This window comes from Bombus affinis, chromosome 2 (assembly GCF_024516045.1).
Source record: "Bombus affinis isolate iyBomAffi1 chromosome 2, iyBomAffi1.2, whole genome shotgun sequence".
NCBI classification, from domain to species: Eukaryota; Metazoa; Arthropoda; class Insecta; order Hymenoptera; family Apidae; genus Bombus; species Bombus affinis.
Genome location: NC_066345.1, coordinates 12,055,809 through 12,067,879, shown reverse-complemented (window position 1 = coordinate 12,067,879; position 12,071 = coordinate 12,055,809). Strand labels below are relative to the sequence as shown.

General features: G+C 43.8%; 1 protein-coding gene across 1 annotated transcript in view; it reads left to right on the top strand.

Annotated features, from left to right (window-relative positions):
- The first annotated feature begins 2,568 nt into the window (after positions 1–2,568).
- LOC126927606 (putative uncharacterized protein DDB_G0271606) overlaps positions 2,569–12,071 on the top strand; it is a 105,866-nt gene continuing 96,363 nt past the window's right edge. The window contains exons 1-2 of the mRNA XM_050743679.1: positions 2,569–4,096; positions 9,485–9,540. Coding sequence (XP_050599636.1) covers positions 9,508–9,540 — 33 coding nt within the window. The 5' untranslated portion in view covers positions 2,569–4,096; positions 9,485–9,507. The remainder of the gene's footprint in view (positions 4,097–9,484; positions 9,541–12,071) is intronic.

Genomic DNA, 12,071 nt, shown 5'->3' with positions numbered 1-12,071 from the left:
ATTCGGCTCGAGACAAACGAAGCTTAGAGCGATTTCTACAAAATTACGTGATATTAAGTACACGTGTATTTGCAGGATCATCCAGATGCGTAGAAGGTGTGAAGCGAATGTAACGTAACGGATCATTGGAAATAATGGTTGACATGTCGTCGACAAGGGGGATATTCACTGGCAAGCTAACCGGAGGATAGAAACGAGCGTACAACGGAAGCAGTAGAGTTAAGGAATTCGGAACGATCGTAAAGCCAAATGAGATTCTTAGAAGGGACGCATTAGTTTAGTAGGCAAAGCCGAGTACGATTTGTCTTTAGCAAATTGTCGGCGATTTAACTCTTTCCAGACGATTGCCCGAGAACCCGTTTCTCTCGCTGTCGCCTCTTTCCGTGTATTTACAATTCGTTGGTCATTGGAAAGCGCGTGCATGTTGAAAATTGAAATAAAAATCACCGATAGAATTCGTGTCAAGGATGACTTGGTATCTTGCTGTTCGCGAGCATGAAATTCTACGGATGGTCATGTTCGTTTCAAGGTAAATCGGAATGACGATCACATTGGGGAAAAAACGACGAAATTATCTTGCATCGGTGTAGGCACGCGAAATTCAACAAGTAATCGATTCCGTTGCGTAACTGTTTCTTTTCTTGTTTTCAGATTGTTACGTTCTCGGTGAATACAAGATTAAAAGTAAAGTACATATGTAGCATACGGGATGGATCGAAGTAAGCGGAAACCCTAGTTCGGGCTTCTATAGATATTTGATTACACGCTCTAATTCGGCAAGCATGTAGATCTCCGTCTCTGAAACGTATCGCGGTATCGCGATACGAAACTGTATACGAGAGGCTTGCTCGAAGGTGATACGGAGGAACGAAAAGGGAAAGCAGCCAGCCAGCAGTAGACAGATATCGAGTATCTCTCGTTCTCACAAATCTTCAATGTCCCTAATCCACGTGGTGGCGGGTTGGCCGTGAACGAAACGGCGCTACAATAAAATAGGAACGAGTGAATGAGCAAATACTACGCCGAACGCGTGAGAGTACGCCCTCCATTCAGTGACGCCACCATATTGCTCCCACCTGTTATATCCGTCAGTACTTTATCTTTCCTTGGCCGTATTAACGTTACCGCACCACCCACCCCTTAGTCTCACTCGACCGATTTGCAGAGCACTTTATTTCCAAGAAGAATCCACTCGTTTGTCGGCCGTTCGAATAAAAAGGTAACCATCTTCCGCGTGAAAATCGTACTCGTCAGGTAAAAGACCCTTCACTTCCTTTTTCCTTTTACAATTTATTTGTCGATTGCCGCTCTTTATTTTCATCATTATTACTCCCTCTTCGTCTCCTGGGCGTGCGTAGATAATGATTATTCCCCGTCGTAAAATGTAAAAGCAGATCGTGCCCTGTTTAACCTGAGCGTGACGAATAAATATTTACGGTGCAGCTGTACAACGACAATAGTGCAATATACTCGTGCTACGTAGCATATGATATATAGATACGATAATAAACGGAGAAAGTATTTTTAGCTTCGGGCAACGTCCCTTTCGTGTACTTCTAACGATTCTATTGCTTCGTTTCGGATTCGATAAACCTGAACGAACGTCCTACCGTAGAACGTCCTGCCTTGTGTGCATCAGGCGTGTCGTTGTCCTAATGGAAAGATGAGTATCTCGAAATTAAATATGACTCGTGTTTGGTGCACCGACTTGCTCCGAATCGGACACTTATTTCCCCAACGTTGGCGGAGGAGGAAGGTGCATCATATGGAGAACAAGAGAGAGAAACAGAAGGATAGAAGGAAGGAGGAAAGAGAAAAAGAAAAAAGGATGAACGTGGAAGAAAAAAAAGAGGCCGTGTCTGTGGAACAGCCGGAACACCCACCTTGATTCGATATCGACGTTCCAGACGATCGAAAAAAAAAATCCATTGCAAGGGTCCCTCGAGAAAATAGAGTAATTTAGATAACAGCCATCTCCCCCACCACGCTCTCCGTCTATATCATCGGCCAAGTTCCTCGCGTAACGTGCCTCCGGTGGCACAATGCAGACGCTGCGCTGAGCGCTGGTACCCTCGCCGCTGTTGCAATTGAGAAACGACGTTATTCTCTGGAACTCTATATTTTCTCGCCTATACCTCTCGATATTCGATCAATCAAAGACATATGGTTCTGTATTAAGGCGTGATACAATCGCGAAAGTCGATCGTGAAAATTCGTGAAAACGAACGTTCCAAGTTACGCTTATGAACGTGGGCTTACCGTAATTCGCCTCTCTCTCTTTCTTTCTCCGGCCTTCCCCCTTTCGTGACTTAGTTGCTTCTCTTTCGTTCATTCGTCGGAAAGCCAGACTTTCTCTGTCACGTTACCCCTTCTCCGTCTTTCGTCGACGACTCCCCTCCAGGAGTCGAACAGGTAACGTGCCAACGCCAGGCAATGGCGCCTTAGCCGCTGCACCTGGGCTAACCGTTCGCCAGGTGAGAGAGTACGGTGATTGGTCGAGTCGCGCAAAACGCCGCGCTGATTGGCCGATACCGCGGTTCTGCCGGTACGGAGCTTTAATCTCGTTTACCGTAGGCGCGCTGCTGCTCAGTTCAACTTACCTTAGCCGCACGGACGGTTGGCCACGCAACTCACGCCGGACATTCCACGAAACGTTGCGACGAATAGCCCCCCTCTCCCTTTCCGCCCTCTTCGTCGCACAATAGTGTTCGTCCTCGGGTTAGTGGCGTGCGTAAAATCGTGTCGATCTTGGATCGTCGCGGGTGAGATCGCTGGAAAGCAGCAGGGAAGGATCGACACGACACAACACCCGTAAGATCGCGTCGCCGCTTGTCCGTGTGTGCGTGCGCGCGCGCGAGATCCCCCCTTCGGTGCCTGTGTATATACCTGTACGTAGTGTGTACGAGCAAGCGGACAAGCGCGCGCGTGTATATAGCGGCTCCACTTCTTTCTCTCTTCTTCTATCTTCTTGTACCGTCTGCGTTCCGTGCCCTCGTGTTCGTGATTGGTCGGTGCGTGGCATTTTTAAAAAGTCGTCCTGCTTCTGTCCGTTATAACCTGAAAGATCCGGCAGCGGCGATGTCGCGAAATCACGAGTAAATCGATACGGCGATCCATGTCGAAATAATGTCGGTACGACGAACCGGCTACTCCTGGCTCCAAGTTTCTCTGGTTGTTCGCGATACGACGGTACCCTTCGAGTCGTGATCGACAGTGTATCACGGGTACTCCGTTGCTTTTTTTCACAGTGATAGCAGCGGCAAACAACAGAAGAAATCGTGCAAGGGGCACGTATGAGATTTGAGCAAGAAAGGAACGGGGGGGGGCTCTACTATTACGGTACCGGCTCTCTTGCTGCCAGAATTATTCGCGGTGGCACGTTCTTCGAATCAGCGGAAAATTCAAACACATTTGAGATCCATCCTGACTCGGCAACGCTGGCGACGTAACAACGACGCTATCGTCAGTGACAGGTAGAATACGCGACACGAGAACGGGAGGAAGAAAACGAAAGGGAAGAGTGCAGTGCAAGAGAAAGAGAGGAAAAGAAAGAAGAAAGCCGCAGCGTGCGCGTGTAGTTCCTTTTTCACGAGCTACCCCCGACTGACATATGCGTGTGGCGCGTAGATTCCAAAGCCAAAGATAAAGTTTCGTCGCGAATCAGAGTACTGGAAAGCGGCTGAATTTCGAAAATAGTTTCTTGATCGTGTCTCTGCGCGTTGGAACCAAGAAGTAGAAGGAAGAGGGGAAAGAAAACGACGGAATAAACGTCTCTGCGATTTTCTGGTCTCTCTTTAGAGGTTCGCCTACAGAGGCGTTCTCCGTACGTCGTGGATCGTTCGCGGAGTGTCGGTCGTGCCACAGTGTATTGTAGTTGTGCTGGTGCAGGGTGAGGTTAGGATTGTGTTGGAGAGAAAGGAAGCTAAAGAGAAAAGGATAGATAGGAGTGGGTAAATGATAAACTGCGATTAAGTGTAAACGAGAAGAAATATCGAAGCAAGAGGACACTGTTCGAAGAGGAGTTGCTCGCAATCTCGAGAACTGGATAACACGGGCGACTCGAGAATCGCCAAAATTTTGCCGGTTTATAAAAAAGGTGAGTACGCATGTTGATGTCCGCGGTTATTGGTCCCTTGTATACACCGATAGCTTATCTTCGGCAAGTTGAATAAACGCGCGTCCAATTTCGTTAACTAATACGTCGATCTATTTTTTTCTCTTATCGTTTGTTTTTGGATCGGTTTATCGAGTTTATTCGATAAGCTACGTTTATTCGACAGCAGCGATACCGGCTACGATTACAGCTGCGACAAATATACGACCGCTATTTTGATTGCATTACCGATTCAAAGCATAAAGCAACGCGTTAATTTGCAAAGAACCAATTTGCCGTTCGATCTTTAAGAGCCATTTATTTTTGAATGGATCCATCTCGGAAGATCATGGTTCGTAGTCTTGACAAGAGGGAGAGCAATAATAATCACTAGAACTCTTATGGGCTATTAATAGTATTAAACGCAGTTTGATCGAAATCGTGCGATTTTTTACGTGACACGTACAGTTTTTATGCGATTCTCTAATTTCTTGTCGGGCTACGGAAGAAGAGTCAGTTTGCTCGCTGTTTAACCTCAGATGTCTCGCTCCGCCTAACCTTGAGATCCCATTCGTCGCCTCTTGCGTGTTTTTAAAACACTCGGATCTTGCCTCTCGTAAGACGCGCGCATGCGCCGTACCGCTGGTCCTTTTTGTGTTCTTTAAGTCGTTTCTTTCCACCTTCTTCGTACCCGCGCGCCTTTTGCTCTCGAGACTTCGACAAAATTTCAATTAAAATCCTTCCTGATGTCGCTGACACTGTCGAGCTCGATTTAATCTCGAAATAGAATTCCATTTTACTCGAGAAGCCGGGCAAAGTGCAAGAATGAAAATCCGATGAATTTCGTTTTACGCGATATCTTCTGTATACTTGAATTTCGCGGGCTTATCTTTCCCATGTTTTCGTTTAAACAACGTGTGACCCAAAAGATGTGCGTCATTGTTTCGAATTCAGGTAACAAAGAGTATTGTGATCGATAGAATTTCTGTAATTCGTTGAACGTTTCACGACACGAGACAAAAGATGTTTTTGTTCAACATCCATTAATATCGATCGATTCTCGACAATGGCAAAAGCTAATATTTTCAAATTATCGTGCATCGATAGTGTATATCTTTGACGGCATTGGTTTTCCCTATTGTGCGCTCACCCTACGATATCGTGTTGACAGCGTTCGGGAATGTGGATCATTGTGAGAATCACTGAAAAGAAAAAAGATCAGGTAAATCGACTATGACGAAGCTGAAAATTGCACAAGAAAATGACCAACGACTGTACAAAGATGATTCGGTATATGTGCATGTCAAGGGCGTTGTAAGGCCATTCGAATTTTTTTTAGCCTCTATCGCACGTACGATTTTTTTCGGATACTACCAGCGTCACACTGTGACGCACCGATTTTCCATTGAGAGCCCAGCATCATAGACACGTGACGACAATCAATTTTTGTTATCTCTGTGGAAACAAATGGATCCTACCCTGAACTTGGCAAATATTGTCGAAAATGGTCAAATCTATAACCAGCGCGTATGGTTTGAAGTTATATTATATAGTTAAAATAATTTATTAAAACAAAGTATTAACTCTTCTTCTCAGTTTTGCAATTCCTAAAATAGATAACAGATATGTAAGTAATCTTGAATATATATTATTGTCATAAAATATATAACTGTCGTAAAGTAGTAAGTAAATCTTCCTATCCAGGAGATCTTTCATGAAAAACAGACGAATATTATATGATGGTTCGAGCGATGAAAGTAGATAATATGATGAAGATATCATAGATCTATTTGATACTAGTACTTTGTCAGACGATAACGATCTCAACAGAATACATTTACCAGTCATTTCTAACACAAGCGATAATTCTTTTGATGAAGGTTGTGATGATTCTCGTAATAGTGATTGGATGGAAGCACACGTTGATCCCGTTTTACATAATTTTACCGGAAAGGAAGGACTAGGAGTAAATCTTCCAAGAAATATATCGGTACTAGATGCGTTTTGTTTATTATTTGGCGACTTTCTTATGCAGAAAATTGCGAAGTTTGTTGTTATATCCTATACATGCACCTTCCATGTTACAAAAAGAATGAAAACCAACTTCAGCTGAAGAAATAAAACAATCCTTAGGATTATATATTGCCATGGGCAATATTCGAACGCCTATTATTATGCACTTTATTATCACCCTCAACTTAGCAAAACAATGCCTTGAAATCTACGTAAGAAAACTCTTCGCTGCCTTTGCTTCTATGACCAAATGTGTAATAAATCGTACCGTCTTCATACAATTGATCAAGTATTGCAGCATTGGATAAAAAATATAAAGGATTGCTATTATCCTGGTGAAAATTTATCGATAGACGAATCAATGTTATTATGCATTCGTATTAAATATTCTTCCTTATTCTGGAAAAAATACTGTTGTTTATAGATTATTAAATGATTATTTGGGAGAAGGACATTTATTACATCTACATGGACAATTATTACATTAGCGTTGAACTAGCCAAAAATAAAACTCACGTGGTTGAGACACTAAGGAAAGATCGTGAAGGTGATCTCATGATTGTAATTCAGCAGAAATTATAAACTGGAGAATGTATTTTCAAAAGAAAAAAATAACATCTTAGTTCAAAAATGGAAAGACAAACGAGACGTATTAACAATATCCACGAAGCATAATACAGATCTAATTGAAATACCGTCTTCGAGAAGAAAAGGAATAAAAGCTCGTACTGTGTTCGATTGTAACAAAAACATGTCTGGAGTTGATCGGTGCGATCAGATGACGGCATATTATTCCACGCCACGAAAAGCAATACGCCGGTATTTGAAAGTTTTCTTTCGCTTATTTGATATAGCAATTTGGAATGGGAATTGGCTGTTGAATAGAATTAATTTCTCAAAAATGTCTTATTTAGAGCTTAGAAATAATCTTGCACTGAAATCGCTTAATATCGATACCAATGTGCTTAGTCTCAATATTAGCGGGATGTAACATTTTTCAATAAAATTAGAGAAAAGATTAAGATGCTATGTTTGTACGAGGAAAAAGATATCCAGTGCCACATGGTATGCATGCGAAGCATGTAAGACTAATGAGAGTGAATCAATAGGATTATGTATTAGCATAGGTTTCAAAATGTTCCACAGTATATAAATAAATTATATTAATTTTAAATACACGTTTGTATAGTTAAATATGGCATATCATTTCCAGTAGAAATTTTATTTACTTTATGGATCGAATAAAATTTTCCATGTGGCTCAGCGTCACATATTTGTGACACGATTTGTGACTGAAGAACTAGATTTACATGCTCATTTATTAGGTTTTAAAACTACCCAAATAAAAATCTGTAGTATATTTTGTAGAATTCCGAAAGAAAAAGTAATGGATCGTGGGTGGAATTTCTTTTCCGCGGCGTGATAGCGAACGTGTTAAAAAAGAAAAAATAACTCGTCCAAGTTACGTTCACGTAAATTTTTTGCTCGTCGGATCGACAAATTTCGTAGATTCTATTCGCGTGTAATTGCTTGCGTTTCACGACTGAAAATTATAGGAGCTACTAATTTCATGGTACTGCCGCGGCGGCTGACATTTATTTAACTGTCGTATACTTTGTCTGACAACTCTCGGTGTACATTTCGACGACGGATAATAACACTTTTCCGTCTGAAATACCGCAAGAACGTTAGGAGAAAGGAAGACGGCCACGAAATTACGAGGATTCGTCTCAACCACGGAGGAAAGGCGTCGAATTCGAAAAAAAAGAATGCTCGGGAGAATGCAGGAAAAAACGGATGATTGTACCTTGGTCGGGCAGAGTCGACTTTCGATTCAAGTCGAAAATACCGAATATACTCGGTTCGTGAAAACTGGACAAAATATTCGTGTTATTTTGCTTCGTTTTACGAGCGGTTCAGTGACTCCTCCCGCGATTACATAAGGTAATAAACACGTAACGCAGTGACCTAGAAAGCGCAGCTTTCGTCATCGTTTTCGAGTGACATAAATTGCAGCTTTAACACCGTTTTATCACACATTCGAGACCTTGAACGACTCAACGGTTGTCCAGGTCATCGAACTCGCTTCTACATGCAGACCTAAGGCAACTATTGCTATTCGAATGGTTCGATTCGCCGTAAGAGAACGTGTTATTAGCAAAAGCCAGCGCGATTAGGCCATTCGTAGCGGAATCACGCGCGCACCGCACTCTCGGAGGAGAAAGATCGGCTCGGGCAACGGAGCAAAGTTGAAGTTTTCTCGGAAATCCTTTGGCACCACTTACGCCATTGCTCGTGCCGCGCGGTTACCTCGAAGCTAATTACGTTCGGTTAAATTTCATTTGGGAAAGAAAAGTTGCGGGCCCGAGCCACCTACCTTTCGCTTGTGCCTCGTAAACGAAAAGAAGACGTTGATTATTTCGACGAAGTTTGGCGTGGAACCTGCGGCTGTTCGATCGCGTCGATATCGGTCGCGATCACTGAAAAATGTTGACGCGCCTAATGAAATCTTTATGAACGTTATACCGTTCTATCGGTCGCGGCTCATGCCTCGGACTAATTTCCTCCGCGTCGGTTCAATTTTCTATTAATTAACTGGCCGTTCCAACCTTCCTCGTTTGGCTGAATTTTAACCATGCGTTTCCGTGTTTTATTACGTGTTAGCGCGACGGCGCTGGTCATTGCACTCTGGTCGCGCTAATTGAACGTTTCGTTATCACGACTCGATCTCGTCTACGCTCGGATTCGATACGAAGAAGGTAAACGGCGCGTATTGCGAGTTTGAAAATCGCAAGACGCAAAGAACAAAGAAGAAACGGGAAAGATATGGCGCTTCCTGGATAGCTCGTTGCTCCCGCGATCCGATTCATTCACACGCGTTCCCGTAGAGCTACTGGTTGCGCAATCTTCTCCGTTGCAAAACTTTTACTAGACGACTCGGCGTCTCTGAATAATTCATCGGAGGAAAAATATATCGAGCAATTGCGAACGTTTAATCGAGTACAATTTCTCGCTTCGATTACGTTCGTCGCTGTTAAACGGTGACTGTACGCGAGAGCGGAAGTCGGTACAGATAACACGAACGACCGAGCCAGATTCCCTGAAAAGCGGTAAAAAAGTCGAATGATATTCACGCGAGTGCTCGATCGGCTCGCGACTCCAGTTTACGCACTCGTGCCACTTCCGTCTAGCGTGCTCGTCGACCACTCGAGTGTGACGATTGGCCTGAATCCTTGCGAATACGAGTAAGAACGAGAGATACGCCGCGGTACGGTCCGTCTTTGTGAGAGTTTACGACGCGAGTTATCGAAGCGCGATCGTTTTACGCCAATTATGCAACTATCCGATTTTCATAATATCTTGCATTTCCGTTTCCAGGGGGACGCACGGACAGAGATGGCATGAGGGACGGTTCCGGCAACGTTGCCGAGGTGGTGAGTGTTCTCTCTTCTTTCTATTCTCATTTGCATATCGAGTATATATATATGGAATTTGTAAATGTTTCGCCAATTACGCAACGACTCGTACGTGTTGTTAACCGAACGGTACATATACATATATAGCTGTTACGTGCTACGTAACTTTACTGAAATAGGGCAAAAGTCTTGGAAGGAAACGGAAACGATTCCCTTCCTTTTGTCTTCGTTCCTAAGAAAATGGATTCCAAACATACTTCCGGGATGCACATACTCGACCTCGCGGATATCCCTTACGGTACTCGTGTCACCCTTCTCTTGAAACTTCTCAACAACCCCTTTCCTCGAAGAGAGTATACAATAAACACAGTCTTAGGTAGTTTCACCGAGGAGCATAGTGAATTTCAGGAATGAACGCCAGCATCGACCCTTCGGCTTACACGGGTTTAAGATAAGGTGGCGAAAAAGTGGGAAGGTGATAGGTGTTTTCAGTTTACGCTCGAAGGTAAAAACCAGCGTTTCTCCTAGTTTCCTTGCATTCGAGCGTTTACCTGGCGTCGAGTTCCTCGGACCTTTGTGAGCGTGAATAGGGTTTCTTTCGAGCCGACGTGCCGTAGGAAACGGCGAGTAGGTACGCAAAGTATTTTCGAAAGGCTCGAGGCTGTTGGCGCCAGGAAGTAGGCTACCGGGTTAATACTTGACAGGGAGAGCCGGAGAAAAGCACGAACCGTGAGAAGAACGTAGAAAAACTAAGGAGAAATTTCACCATCTTTAACACGCTGCTCCATAATTAGCCAGAGTGTGTTGCCCCGATACGTATCGATCGTTCGAGATAATTGTCTTGCATTCGATCGAGGTACACGCGAGTAAAGTTAAGCGAAATATCGGTGTGAAGCGAGATAAGTAAAGTAAAATACACCATCGAGATCGCATCGGCTAATAGCGGCCATTGCCGAAACAAAAACGTATAATGAAGCGTACGATAGCCAGGCGCGCCGGTTGAATCGATGAAAGCATAGTACATATTATATATACCTGTTTCCTCGTTGCCTGACCTTGGAGAGATCAGGTGAAAAGTATACCGGATTGCATGGAAGGGGAACCGTTCAGGTTCAATATACTTGGTGGATGAGTGTCACCCAGATCTACAGTGTGCCAGCCTTGTGTAAAATGGGAGAAATTATGCGAGCCGTGAGGTCACCTACGAATCAATTACGAGGTCGTGGAATCCAGATACTCGTTTATCGTCGAACTTGCCGATTGTTCTTCTTTCGCACGATCTCTGGTATCTGCTCTAACGCGTGATTTAAGTTGGAAAGTGGACCGAAGAATGGCACGTGCCACGGCCATTCTTCGCAGTTTCATAGTCCCTCGTCACCTTGGAACTTTAACACGATTCTAGCCTCGAGAAACTTGTTCCCTGGAATAAAACGTGCAAAATAGCTGGTCTCGGCATAACTCGACACCCAAACGTCCAGCATTTTTACCCTCTCACTTAAAAAGAACCGTCGTCGTTCTTGCTACGCCTACGGTTTTTGCGCGGTGTCACGATTTACGCAACCTACGAATAGACAAGGCGATATTTATACTGGAAACCAAAAGTTTCTTCAACGTGATCACGATCGCCTGGTACGTTTAATCGATGAAGAAACTTGAACATTGTTGAAGTAAGTTATTCGAAAACGCAGTTTACACGGCGGTTACACCCTCTGCTCCCTCTCCCGATTCAATCGTTCAACTAACATTGATCTTCCGGGCGGTTCTATCCTAATTAAAACGAGGCATTCCATTGACCAAACTTCGCTGGCCCAATCAATAGATCTTTGCTCCGTAACCGTTTCGCTTTTATAGCGCATAGTTTATCAAAAAGCGAGGTTGCACGATGGCAACTAATTGGGACACGAATTCCACGGATTTTTGATAGCCATCGAATCGATTACAAGCGAGATCCGCGAGGTCGCTTTGAATTACCAAGTTGTCCGAACGAAATTGCGACAATCGTCACGGTAAACATAACAGACTCTCGCGAACTGCTATTTCGACGGACGTGTACGTTCTCGTATATTTATCGCTGGTTCTGTATTTATTTTTACACGATCCGCTATCCGCCCCGTTCGTCGTCCCCGTTTCAGCTGGCGATTAAATATCGCGACAATGTTTGACTTTGCTCGCGTCAGCTGATCGGATTAATAAAACGTCACATACGGCGACAACGCCTCTGTTTCGTGCCTTTGTACCATCTTATCGTACGTGAAAAAATATTTCTCTGATATCGCAATGTATCGCTTTGCGAAATCTCCCGTAAAAAATTTCGTCATCGTACACGTACGATAATAATTTGTCTGTATTTTAATGGTCGCGTGTTATGACAATTCCATACACTCGACGCTCCATAGAGAACGAGAGACCGATCGAACGGTGCTAAATTAATTATCGGCTCCCTTTTGTGGCGACGTCGTGCAAGCGACTAACGGTCCTGTAAATGTTAAACTCGGATGTAATTGCTATTTCTACGACCGAATGGATCGGCCAGGGAAATTCTCGATCGC